The sequence below is a fragment of the Anolis sagrei genome, chromosome 1, assembly GCF_037176765.1.
Source record: "Anolis sagrei isolate rAnoSag1 chromosome 1, rAnoSag1.mat, whole genome shotgun sequence".
Classification (NCBI taxonomy): domain Eukaryota; kingdom Metazoa; phylum Chordata; class Lepidosauria; order Squamata; family Dactyloidae; genus Anolis; species Anolis sagrei.
Genome location: NC_090021.1, coordinates 194,240,960 through 194,254,439, shown reverse-complemented (window position 1 = coordinate 194,254,439; position 13,480 = coordinate 194,240,960). Strand labels below are relative to the sequence as shown.

At 38.9% G+C, this 13,480-nt stretch overlaps 1 protein-coding gene across 2 annotated transcripts in view; it reads left to right on the top strand.

The window, feature by feature from the left end:
• The window catches only part of GAD1 (glutamate decarboxylase 1), a 64,291-nt gene extending 56,610 nt beyond the window's left edge, over nucleotides 1–7,681 (top strand). For both annotated transcript variants that reach the window (XM_067471599.1, XM_067471603.1), the window contains exons 14-17: nucleotides 743–892; nucleotides 1,805–1,912; nucleotides 2,494–2,583; nucleotides 4,170–7,681. In XM_067471599.1, the coding sequence (XP_067327700.1) occupies nucleotides 743–892; nucleotides 1,805–1,912; nucleotides 2,494–2,583; nucleotides 4,170–4,343 (522 nt within the window). In that variant the 3' untranslated portion in view covers nucleotides 4,344–7,681. The remainder of the gene's footprint in view (nucleotides 1–742; nucleotides 893–1,804; nucleotides 1,913–2,493; nucleotides 2,584–4,169) is intronic.
• The last annotated feature ends 5,799 nt before the right edge of the window (nucleotides 7,682–13,480 follow it).

Genomic DNA, 13,480 nt, shown 5'->3' with positions numbered 1-13,480 from the left:
ACCTCTAGAGGTGTTAGAGCGTGACAATCAATACTAATAAAGGATCAGTCTCTTAAAAGTTGATTCCGTGGTCCCATTGTGTTGCTAAGCAGGGCTAATGCTGACATTAAAGTCATCATTATACTATTTACTCCCAGCTCTGAGATCAAGAGGAATTGGTCTTATATATACAAGTGATATCATGTGCATCCCAGAAGTTTGCAGGTCATTCAAGTGAGGGAATTAGTTGTGATGGAAACAGAATGATAAATCCAAATATCCCTGAAAATCAAATTTCTCCTTCTTTGGGAATTGCCACATATAAGTAGAGTGGTATACTCATGTAATACGTATGATGCCATGGTTTATCTATTGCTAGGTTTTATCTATTGCCCCCAGTGGTGCAGCAGGTTAAACCACTGAGCTGCTAAACTTGCTGACTGAAAGGTTGGTGGTTTGAATCCAGGAGCAAGGTGAGCTCCTGCTGTTAGCCAACCTAGCAATTCAAAAACATGCAAATCTGAGTAGATCAATACTCACATTTCTGGCAGAAATGTAACGGCGCTCCATGCAGCCATGCCAGCCACATGATCTAGGAGGTGTCTATGGACAATGCCTGCTCTTCAGCTTAGAAATGGAGATGAGCACCACCCGCTAGAGTTGGACATGACTAGACTTAATGTCAGGGGGAAACCTTTACCTTTACATTTTGAGATCTCATATATTTAAAGAGACTGTGTTTGTTTGTTTGTTTTTGCAACAGGGTATACTTCAGGGCTGCAACCAGATGTGTGCAGGATATCTATTCCAGCAGGACAAGCAATATGATATAACATATGATACTGGAGATAAAGCAATACAGTGTGGCCGACATGTGGACATATTCAAATTCTGGTTGATGTGGAAAGCGAAGGTAAACATTTAAATATAGGTAGCAGATAAAGCAGTCATTTACAGGTTTACTCAGAAGGCACTTCCACTAAGGTCAGGGAGAATTGCTTCCAAGCATATTCACTTAAGAGTAAATTCTTAAACTGTTAAACAAGAAATGGTGTTGATGTTGCAGTGAGTCCTCCTGATCCACAGGCTCCCAATCTGTGGTTTCAACTGACTGGGTTGTTGTGGCCCATACCCAAAAAGGGCAATGTCATGCACATGGATGCATGGGCATTGTTGCCTTTTAATAATATGGAGTGTGACCATCTACATTTTCTGCTATTGGTGTGGTGGTAGTTCCAGAACCGACTCCCCCTCACAGATCCGAAAGGCCCACTTTACAGATTTATATCTACAAGGGAAAAACATTTTTGAGAAGAATCTTTAGAGGTATTTAGCAAACTCAAACTCACTTCTATAATATTGGCTTTTCATGAATTGGCCCTCAGAACTCTATCAATAAACACATGCTTAATATTGTTCCCATAAATCATAATACGGGAAATCCATGGTTCTTTGCACAGGTAAAATTCAACATATATGCATGTGCTTATAAGTCCAGTGCTAAAAATCTATCTGTTTGCTTACTAAACTATATTTAATTTTGAATATGTTTGAATAGCATATTTACAGATGCAATTGTGAAAAGTTCATATTCCGTGCAAATTAATTACTGTAACACAATTTGTAAAATCACACAGAGGATTTGAGATACGCAAATTCAAAATTTGAGAAGTGTTTCATATGTCATTTAATTTCAGAATTAACTACAGTCACCAGAAAACATGTATTTGAATCTAAGCCTAAAATGTTTATATACAATGGCAGTTGGAGGATACGTGGAGAGGATGGAACTGAATGTAAAAGTTATTTTATTTTTCCAAAACAGGGCACAGTGGGATTCGAAAGTCAAATCAACAAATGTCTTGAATTGTCAGAATACCTGTATAATAAAATTAAAAACAGAGAGGAGTTTGAGATGGTTTTCAAAGGAGAGGTAAGCCATGGCCCACAAGTCAATTTTGATTTATCTGGGTATCCTGGGAACAGGAGATGCACCAGTCAGTCTTAAGCTAAGTACTGCAAAACAGCAGTGATTTTCCTGAGTGAGGCTTTAAGTACAGCTACTTGCTGTTGATCTTACATTGAGCAGGTAGTTGGACCCAATGGCCCACGAGGCTCCTCCAACTCTAGTGATTCTGTAATTCATGGGCCTTGTTGTTGTAGTAGCCCTGGCAGTAGCTAAAACAGAAAAGCTCCAACTACTGCTACGACTTCATGAGGTCTTGTCCCATTGTGAGTTCATAAGGGCATACCTAGTAATCTCAGGTTTTAGCCCTGAAATGAGATGGGAAGCTGCTGATTAGCTCTTCCTACTGAGCCATTAACCTGTTCAGTGGCTTCCTGGACCCCTTTTCCTAAGCACAGAAGAGGCAAAAAGGCAAGGCTGGAAATGGTAAGCACTTATAAGTGCAGAGTGTGCATTTGTTGTGTTGGGGAATAGAAGGATGATGTCAACTTTTTATTTGCCTGCCATTCTGATGGATGGTTTGTTTGTTTGTTTTTACATGGGTACAGCCCGAACACACAAATGTTTGTTTCTGGTACATTCCACCCAGTCTCAGAGGGATGCCAGACTCAGAGGAAAGAAGAGAGAAACTACATAGGGTAATTATTTTGATTGTTTGAACAATATCCAGATAACTTTTCAGTGCAGGTCCCCTGCAGGAAGCATACAATAGAGTTACATAATAATTAATGAAGCCAACGGAAGAGTAGAACTTGTAAAGTAAGCAAAAGTAAAGAAGTATATTCAGAGGTGTTCCTCTAGTTTTTTGTCTCCCCTGCCCATTCTCAGCAGTCATTCAACAACATGTTTTCAGTTCTTATTTGACTGTTGTTCTGGTAGGGTTGAGTCATTCTCACACAGGTTTTATTTTTCCTTACTTATTGGTTCTTTAACTTACAATGAGTTATCTGCTACCATGCTCTTCTGTCTGAATGGTACTATTTGAGTTATTTAAGAAGAGCCCTTGACAAATACACACACACACACACACACACACACACACACACATATATATATATATATATATATATATATATATGCGCCGTCCCCTGCCACGCATTGCTGTGACCCACATGGGGGTCCTGTGTGGGAGGTTTGGCCCAATTCTATCGTTGTTGGGGTTCAGAATGCCCTGTGATTGTAGGTGAACTATAAATCCCAGCAACTACAACTCCCAAATGTCAAGATTCTATTTTCCTCAAACTCCACCAGTGTTCACATTTGGGCATATTGAGTATTTGTGTAGAGTTTGGTCCAGATCTATCGTTTGCGTCCACAGTGATCTCTAGATGTAGGTGAACTACTACTCCAAAACCAAAGGACACTGCCGCCAAACCCTTCCAGTATTTTCTGTTGGTCATGGGAGTCCTGTGTGCCAAGTTTGGTTCAATTCCATCGTTGGTGGGGTTCAGAATGCTCTTTGATTGTAGGTGAACTATAAATCCCAGCAATGACAACTCCCAAATGACAAAATCATTTTTTTAGTGAAGGATATACATTGTATTGTTAGGTGTCTTGTGTCCAAATTTGGTGTCAATTCGTCCGGTGGTTTTTGAGTTCTGTTAATCCCACAAACGAACATTACATTTTTATTTATATAGATATAGATATATATGTTTGTACTATGACAGTGCCAAGCACAGGTTGAATCATTTCTTCAGTGGCAACCCCTTAGAGACAGCATGATCACAATGTAATCTGTGAGACAACCAATCTATGTCTCATTGCAATTCAGATGTGAAGCATATAACACATTAAGGAGCCACTTCTTACCTTCTTGGATGGGAGTGATCATGGGCCCTAATAGCCCATTTGGGTATTTTTAAGCATGCCATCTGAGTTCTGATCTGGGTCTATCTTATTTTAACATTTGTATAAATGTTAACACTAGCTTTCTTGGTTTTGCACTTAAAATATGTATGGCAAGAATCCTCTTTCAAAAACAACTTAGCTGACACAGCACAATGAGTGGATACCTTAGAAAACATTAAAATGTCAGAATTATTCTGTTATGTTCCCATCAAAAGTAGTAGCATTATTTTGGATTATCTGATTGATAAGAGGAGACTACGGTTGGCCCTTTATGTCCTTAGATGCAACCATCCATGTCTTGAAAAAAAATTGTAAATCCAAATAGTGAGAAACTGGCTTCTAAACTTCTTTCCTTCTTTGCTTGACTTGAAAGGTGGCACCCAAAATCAAGGCTCTGATGATGGAATCGGGTACCACGATGGTTGGATACCAGCCTCATGCAGACAAAGTCAATTTCTTCCGAATGGTTGTTTCAAACCCCGCAGCTACCAAGTCTGACATTGATTTCCTTGTGGAGGAAATAGAAAGACTGGGGCAAGACCTGTAATCTACTTGAATGACCTGTTTCACTTCTCTAGAGCTCTATTTTCCAGTACTGGCTTTAAAATAAAAACAAACCAACAAAAACCCAGTTCTGTAGCACACATTTTAAGGTAATCCCTTTATAAACATTTAATTCATCCAAAACACAGTCTTTTAAAACAATGATAGAATTACTCCTTTAGATTACTAAAACATATATGCATATTAGTAGGTTACTTTAACATTGGGGGTGGGGAATGTATTATCTTGAAATGTATCTTTGACCTTATGTAAACCCAGTAATTCCAGGTAGCAGGAAGCTAAATGTACTAAGATAGCCAGTTAAGAATGTATATGATATAAATAAAATTGTGATAACTCCTAAAAGTAGTTCATAGTATCTTCTCCAGTGCAGAGGTATTCTTAGTCAAGGACTGCTCTTGTGGAGACTGTTTTTTGTCTATGTTGATATGTTAAAATACTTACACTGTATACTCTTGTATGAGTCTAGAAGTTTTAGTCAAAAATCAGGGGCAACATTGGCACAATGGGTTAAACCCTTCTGCCAGCTAAACTGCTGACCTTAAGGTTGGTGGTTTGAATCCATGAGATGGGGTAAGCTCCCATCTGTCACCTCCAGCTTTCTGTGCAAGAACATGAGAGAAGCCTCCCACAGGATGGTAACACCTCTGGGCGTCCCCTGGGCAACGTCCTTGCAGATGGCCAGTTATCTCACACCACAAGTGACTTGCAGTTTCTCAAGTCACTTTTGACATGTTTTTAAAAAGTCAAAAATAACCCAAAAAAATGTGAACCCTGTCAAAAAAGAACCACCCGCTCCTCTGAGTCGATTGGTGAAAGGCAAGAGCTTAGTCCATCCCAGGAGAATCTAAAAGAAGCACCAACTACTTCTTCTTTCTCTGAAATGGGGCTGCTTTGGGCATATTTTAATGCCTCAGCAGGGAATGGTAGTGGCCGACAGGCAACGGAGCCCTGAGTTGCCCTTGGTGCCTCTTCGCAGAATGACCTGCCACTAGTTCATTGGTTGTATCAAGATCCTTAATTTTGGCCCCCAAACCTGCCCTCGACTTACACATGAGATCGACTTATACATGAGTATATACAGTACAACATGCAACATAGGGATCCACCAGAGTATTACTTGGTAGATTATACCCCAGCACTCCCATTCTAGGCCCATTGTTTTGCTGTTTATCCCATTCATTGCAGTGGAGCACATTCACAGATCAATGCATGATGCCAGGCACACGCCACTGGTCTGTGCCTGGTTTGCTGCTAATTTTACTTGGCACAACCAAGCCAAAGTTAAGCATTTTTAAGGCAGCAGAATAACAGGGCTTTAAGAGATCTTAACTTCGAGGCAATTGTGTCCAGCATGTTTGGATTGTGCCCACATTTCGAACTGTGGTCTGGAGAAGCCAATGTGTCTGTCAAAATATAAATCATGTGGTGGCCAATAACATGTGGCATCCAAGGTAAAATTGGATAAATAAACATTTTTAAAAGGGTAGAGTTTTAGAAACATAGGAAAACATTTAAATTTTATTGCTGGTACTTCTCTGATGCACAAAAGTGTAAGGGACAAATTCTAAGGAGAACCACCTAGTAGTTGTATGTATGCCCCCTTAGTTGGTCATATCAGGGGGATCGTAGTAGACTTGTAGCTGAGTTGTTGTAATAGGCAATATTATTGTTGTATTTTTTAGGATTTGATTTGTGTAGACTGTGTACATTATTGTTAAATGGGGTTGGGAAGGAATTATATGTCATAGTTTTCCAGCAAGATAACTGTTCATTTCTCTCTATATGAACTGTTCGCTTCTTTATATGCAAAGATTTACCATGCTAAAGAGTTGTCTTGTATTTTCTTCCATTTGTAATGTATCCTATTTATATAATTATCAAAGTTCTAAATAATGTTTATTGGTATTTTAGTGTATTTGTGAGCCAAAGAGAAGATGGAAAATTAGTTGACACATTTATATAATAGTGCCCTTAAAATAATAATTTAACAGATAATTTTACTGTCTATAAGGAACCCTAACATTGTATATAGATTTTAGCCTAATGGAATCCTTTCATTTTAATAGAAATGTCACTTTTACTAATTGTACTGTAGTCTGGCTGTACGTTTAGTGTTTTGGATGCTTTTTTAGTGAATCATGGATGTTTAAAACCGGGCCCCTATGTTCCCATGGTTGTTCAGGGCCAAATTCTGTACTTAGTTTAGAGAAAATATTTGGCAAGGATATGCAAAGACGGTTCTGTGGAAGAGTCCCTATCTCTCTGTCTCCTGAATGTCGGAAAGGTGACTCTCAAAGTCATTTGGAGTTTACAAGAGAGGAGCAAGAGGAGGAGGAAAAGCTTGCCACAGAACATTTTGAGTGTGGCTGCCTTGCCACAATAATTTTGCATTGTACAGTTATCAGATTTTATTAGCTAGGCCGTCAATATTACGAGTCCTCAGTTGACCGCGCTGCTAAAGAGGAAGCAAAATTCGCAGGACTGACAGAATTTCTCGGATCAAGAGACATCTGCCGATTTTAAAAAGCTTCCCAAATATGCTGCTATGGCTGTTAGCTTCAGTTAATGCCTCATATTTCCAGTGCATAATAAACTTTAAGAGACTACAGCCCTGCACAAAGTTACCCACACACCAGTCCCGTTGAAATGAATGGAACGTGTGAAAATCAACAGGAATTGCGCACAGATAACTTTGTGCAGGATTTATGGCCTGGATTTTAACAAAACAGTGTTATATTAGGGGGGAAAAACATTAGCAATATTTTAATGAATGTTTGTTGGGATTTGTGTTGATTTTTACCTTTTTGGTTCCAGGGATTTTCACAGTGTGGAATGAATATCACTTTAAAGTCCACATTATTTTAGAGAGCCTTGCAAGCTCATCACTCTAGGGAATGAATCTACTTAAAATCCAGTTTCTGCCTCTTGCAAAATTATGGGATTTGTAGTTTAGGGAGGAGCTATTAACAGCCTCACTAAACTACAAACCCCCAAATCCTGCAAGAGGCAGAAACCGGATTTAAAGCGGATCCATTCTCTAGTGTGAAATAGCTTGATACTGTTGCTGTTATTATCATCCCCTTTACGATCCCTCATAAGCTTGGCTGGCTCTTCTGCATTCAAGTGCTCAGCACTTCTGGACTTTGTTGTGTCTTTTTTGATGGTCTTAAATATCCATATGGTATTTTGATATCATATGGGTGGAACAATTGAGAAGCCATTAAGTAGAGTCTTAACACCTGCTTTCTCTAATTAATCTCTAAATATAGAAGGGTTTTGTCTAAATAAAAAAAACATACATCTGTATTTTTATAGACAGAGTGTATCATGTCGTCTCTTCCCTTTTGTCTATTTGGGAAAGTTTTTTTCCTTCATCTCTTGCTGCACTTCTGTCTCCAGACAGCTTCTTCTAGTAAAAGACCCTCCTCCATACCCCCACAAAACCCATTAATCTTTTCAAAGCAGTGGAGTAAAGCCTATTGGTCTTTTCTTCCTGTTCTACAAACCCTTTTTTTCAGTCTGACATACAGGAGATGATCTATTTTATTTCACCCAGAGCTTTTTGTGCTCATAAAATTACTTTGTCATCCTGTTCCTGTGCTATAGACATCTTGCTATTTCTGCTTCAGAGCAATTATTTGTTTTATGATACTTATATGCAGGACGGTAACTGGCAAGGTCATATTTTTTTAGCTGTCATCTCCCCATATGAGGCTGTCCTGGCTTGTTGGTTGCTTAAAGATTTTTTGTGGGTTTATTTGTTTTGCTTCAAGTGGGCCAAACATATTTCAAACTTTTTTTTGTTAGTATTGCTAGCCTTTTTTGACTTTTACTGCAACCTTCAGTGTTTCCAATGACCACAGTATTGGAGCTATTGGTTTCCCTTTCATGCATCCTCACAGAAATATGAAAGAATCTCAATGTGATGCTTCATTTTTCCAAGGTACTAAGGTAGTGGTTCTCAACCTGTGAGTCCCCAGGTGTTTTGACCTACAATTCCCAGAAATCCCAGTCAGTTTACCAGCTGTTAGGATTTCTGGGAGTTGAAGGCCAAAACATCTGGGGACTCACAGGTTGAGAACCAGTGTTACAAGGAAACACTTGCACGCCAGTCAACTGACTGGTAAATATTGCCAATGGATCAAATATTAAATATTTCAAAAATGTCACATTGATCTTAGTGGCAATCTCTAATTTCAGTATTGGATAATTTTTTAAAATTTGTGTTAGCAAAGACTGCTTGCTCCCAAGTCCTGCAATCCTGACAGCATAACAAAGGTTCTGCCATTACCTGCTGTATCTATCAACAGGGACCTCCAGACAGGAACATGAGGAACCATTTATGGCCAAGGCCACTGCCTAGTGGGTAGAGAGATGGATTAAATACCAGGAGACCCCAGTTCAAATCTCCACTCTGCTCTGAAGCTCATTGGGTGATGTTGGAATCAGTCACACACTCTCAGCCTAACCTACCTCACAGGGTTGTTGTGAGGCAAAAATGGAGGAGGGGACTATGTATGCTACCCTGAGCTCCTTAGGGAATGGGTGGAATAAAAATGTAATAAAATAAAAAATAAATACATTTTTAAAAAGCGAATGTCACTATTTAATTATAATCGTGTTACCTTTACTCAGCCAAGACTCTCAACTGTTCTCTTGAAAATTCAGTCTACCAGATAATGCTTCAAACTATGCGGGAGAAATTGAGATCGTGGTTCACCCTAGAAATGGACAGTAATCCTATGGCATAGACTTCTCTTACGTTGCAGTTCCACGTTTTTTGAATTATTCCCTTTCTGGCGTGAAAAGGCAATGTGCAACAGCAGTTCTTATGCAAAATGCAACATGACACCAGGGAGCCAAGGTGGGATTACGGCCTGGAGCTGGTATAACATCTTGCACCAGCGGTACAACACTTACATCACACCTCATTTTCATTTGATTCAATAAATTGTTCACATAGGCCTTCATTACTTTCTTATGCCTGATCTTCAGCAACAGAAATATAGGCCAGCATCGTGTTGTAAAAATAATTGTACAAGTGGATATACTTTCTCAAAATTGTGTAAGCTCAGCAAGTTATAGTCAGCTCTTCGGATTGATTGAGGTTAGGGGAATACTGAGATACCTACACCTGTCTAGGGATTTCTGGGACTTCCAGCATGACTGTATGGTTGATTTCTGCTGGAAGCTGATATAGAATTGCATTGAAGGACCTAGATTCCTAAAGAGGTATTCTGTCTTGAAATCTTTTGGTCCTCAACTATAATAGTCACACTAGAGATTTGTAGAGAAAAGATTTTAATCAAATCAATGAGTAATGAAACCTGCAAAAAGTCAAAATGCACATGTGGAGGGACAACAGCATTTTTTTCCTGATGGTTATGACCCACTATACTATTTATGTGAAGAACAAACTTTGGTCTAAAACTGCCCCAGGAAAATCACAGCTTCCCTGTCACCAGGCATCTCACAGCCAACTGATTCCTTGCTCATTGTTTACCCTTCCAAACTGCTCTCAAATTGGCAGCCCATTGCTAGGTGTGGTCTTTGAATCTTTTTGAGCAATCAAATTCATTTGTCCTTCTAATTTTTCAGTATTTGTCACCAAGCAACTATTCTCACGCAGGCTCACATGACAAAAGCAACATGCAACATACGTGTGTACAAGCTTTTCATGCATCAACTTGCCTTCAGGTAAATGTACACTTTCAGTGGTGGCTGCATGAGATTAAAAGCATAATTTTAACAGCAATTGTGTCCTCAGAAATCATGGGAAATAAAATGTTGGTTCACATGGACAGAAATGGGTAAGGATTCTGTTTTTTCTAATAACAATGCTCCAAAATTGAAAAAGTTTTTTCATAAATGTTACAGAAAGCATATTTTTAACAAAATGCAAAAGTGGGAGGAAACAATACAGATATAGATGAGAGGACAACCTGTGCTTTTAAAACTCTGGTTTTGAATCTTTACCTAGACTGTTCAAACATATTTATAGCTGATTATCTTTTTTCCCCGGATGCTTTCTTCATGATTAATGACGAAATAGCAGATAAGTATTGCATGATGGTCTCCCTGTTCAAAAAACTACTTTCTTAAATTGACCAGAGTGTTGAGAATTAAGCCTAGTTTGGTTTTGACAATAAAGTTCCAAACATTATAGTCAGAAAGAACTTGAGCTGGGTTGTTATGACTTTTCCGGGATGTATGGCCATGTTCCAGAAGCATTCTCTCCTGACGTTTTGCCTGCATCTATGGCAGGCATCCTCAGAGGTTGTGAGGTAATGGCTGGAATCACTGGGACAGCTAAATCACCTCTCAACAAAGGATTCTCCCAGGCAGTAACAAGAAACACCTAAAAACTGTCAGACCATCAAATGCTAATCAAAGTGGTCAATTGAAACATTCATACCTAGCTCCAACAGACAAGAGTTCTTTCTCCCACCCTGTACTTTCCACAAATATATAAACCCAATTTTACTCACAAACTCAGAAGATGCCTGCCATAGATGCAGGCGAAATGGCAGGAGAAAATGCTTCTGGAACATGGCCATACATCCCGGAAAACTCACAACAACCCAGGGATTCCAGCCATGAAAGCCTTTGACAGAACTTGAGCTGTTTAAACAAATCAAATATGAGAGAAATGGAATCCACAGATCTATCCATCTTGACCCAAGGTTTGTCTGTTGTTGGGCCTGTGGAGAATTTCCTTGCTGGATGTTTTTGGAGTTGTTTCTTTCTCTTGTGGATATTTCCCACATGACTTGGAGGGTCCATCTGTCAAGCTGTGCCAGATGTTGCTAAGAAATTAGGCAAATAACCATCTGAAAGTGGCTTACCTCGGGGATGTAACAATTGGAGAAACAGCACAAGTTATGTATCTGAATATTGACACTTTGTCACAAAAATAGCTTTGGTACCGCAATGCAAAACCAGCAGCGGGTTGTTGCGGGATTTCTTTTGCAGTCATTCATTTTAAAATTTCTGACCCATTCTTCTCCCTTCCTCGAGGATACTCAATAATGATACTCTTTGTAATCAATCTTTTCTGCTTTTGGCTGCTATCCTAAACTATTACAGCCTCCAAGTTATGCTCAGAACATTCCAGAATAGCCTCAGCTTTGTTTATTTAGAACAATTTTACCCATGTAATTACTTCTAGATGAAAAACTAGAAGTGTTTTTAACAACAGGTAAAAGTTCCTTTGCACAGACAGAGAATACAATGACCGGCTGACCTGTAAATACAGAATACCCCATGTACATCGTTTCCTTTTCCGTCCTTTCCTCTTTTCTTTCTTTTAGTCATTAAAGAGATTATTACAGAGGCTATTGTTCCGCCCCACCTTTGCAAACTGTTTTAGGGAGTATTTGGTTTTAAGCAAATTTCCAATATACCTCACAACCTCTGAGGTTGCCTGCCATAGATGTTGGTGAAACGTCAGGAGAGAATGCTTCTGGAACATGGCCATACAGCCTGGAAAACTCACAGCAACCCATTTTACAAATTGACTGTCACACTAATACATTCAAACTGGTAATAACTTCCATTGATCCTAATGAGTTCTATACATTAAGAAATATGCCTTCAGAAAATTTAGAGCAACTAAGAGAGGACATTACCAAGGGCATGAAGCAAATGAAGGGGAATTATTAAGAATGTACAAGAAATAGGAAAACTGACCATCTGTGTCCACAGTATGTCATTTGATTTGAAACCTGGCTGGTGGAAACTTGACATTGTCAAAGGCTTCCTTGATTCTGAATCATGGAGCCAGTGTAGGTCAAATGCTTCAGTAAAAACTGGCCAAGAACAAGAACGAGGAAACACACGGAGGGGGTGTGTGCCTGAATTCCCACTGAACTTCAAACAACATCCTTTCGTTTGAGCTTGAGCCTATGAGAAATAGGTGCCACAGGAAAATCAGTAAATGCACATCTACATAGGATCCCCACACAAATGCTAAACTGGAGCTGTATCAGTACTGGCTTCCGTCACTTATTTGACAGGTTAGGGACCAGGACACCATGAAAAAATGAAAACGTTTGAAGAGTGGAACCCAGTCTTTTTTTTTTTTTAGGTTGCAAATTCAAGACTGAGCACTGCCATATAAAACACAGATTATCTTCTTTGAACTGGATTATATGGCAGTGTAGACTCATATAATTCAGTTCAAAGCAGATAATGTGAATTATCTGCTTTGATAATATGGATTATATGACAGTGTAGAAGGGGCCTAAGAGAGAAATAAACTTTGAGCAGAATAGTCCTGATGTGCTTCTACTACACTGTAGAATGGACGTAGTTTGACACTACTTTAACTACCATGGTTCAATGCTATGGAGTCCTTTAAAAGGTCTTTCATTTTCTTTGTTAGTGTTTGTGCCTCATCAAACTGCAACTCCCAGGATTCCATAACGTTGAAGCCTGGCAGCTAAAATGCTGTCAAACTGCATGAATTCTAAGATTTGTACAGAAGGGTTTGCTATTGCTTTCCTCTGAGACCGAGAGAGTGTGCATTGCCGAGGTCACCCAGTGAATTTCTGTGCTCAAGTATTATTATTATTATTATTATTATTATTATTATTACTATTACTATTATTATTATGTTTATTTATACCTCACTTTTTCTCTTCCCAAAGGAATCTGAAGTGGCTTACATTAAAAGCATTAAAAGCATTTAAATACAATTTAAAATCTACAAACACCAAAACAGAATTAAATATCAATGGTATTTTAAAAAATCACAATTAAAATCCATAAAACAAATTAAAAACATATTCATAGTAGAGATTTGAACTGCTAGTCTCCTAGCACTCATGTCAATATATCACACTAGATCTCAGAATATTCACAAGGTGAGAACAGCAGAAATCCTAATATTCCTAGTCATCTTTCCATGTAAAAATTCTCTCTTCCCCTCCCCTCGCCCCCACTTCCCATTTCAATGATGTTTTTTCCAGAAAGCCCTGCCACTTTCATCCAAATGGGTTGTTGTAGGTTTTTCGGGATGTATGGCCATGTTCAGAGGCGGTCCTAGGTAATTTTCAATGGTAAGCAAACAGCATTTTGCCCCCCCCCCCCCCAACCAATCAGTGATATATATTTTCT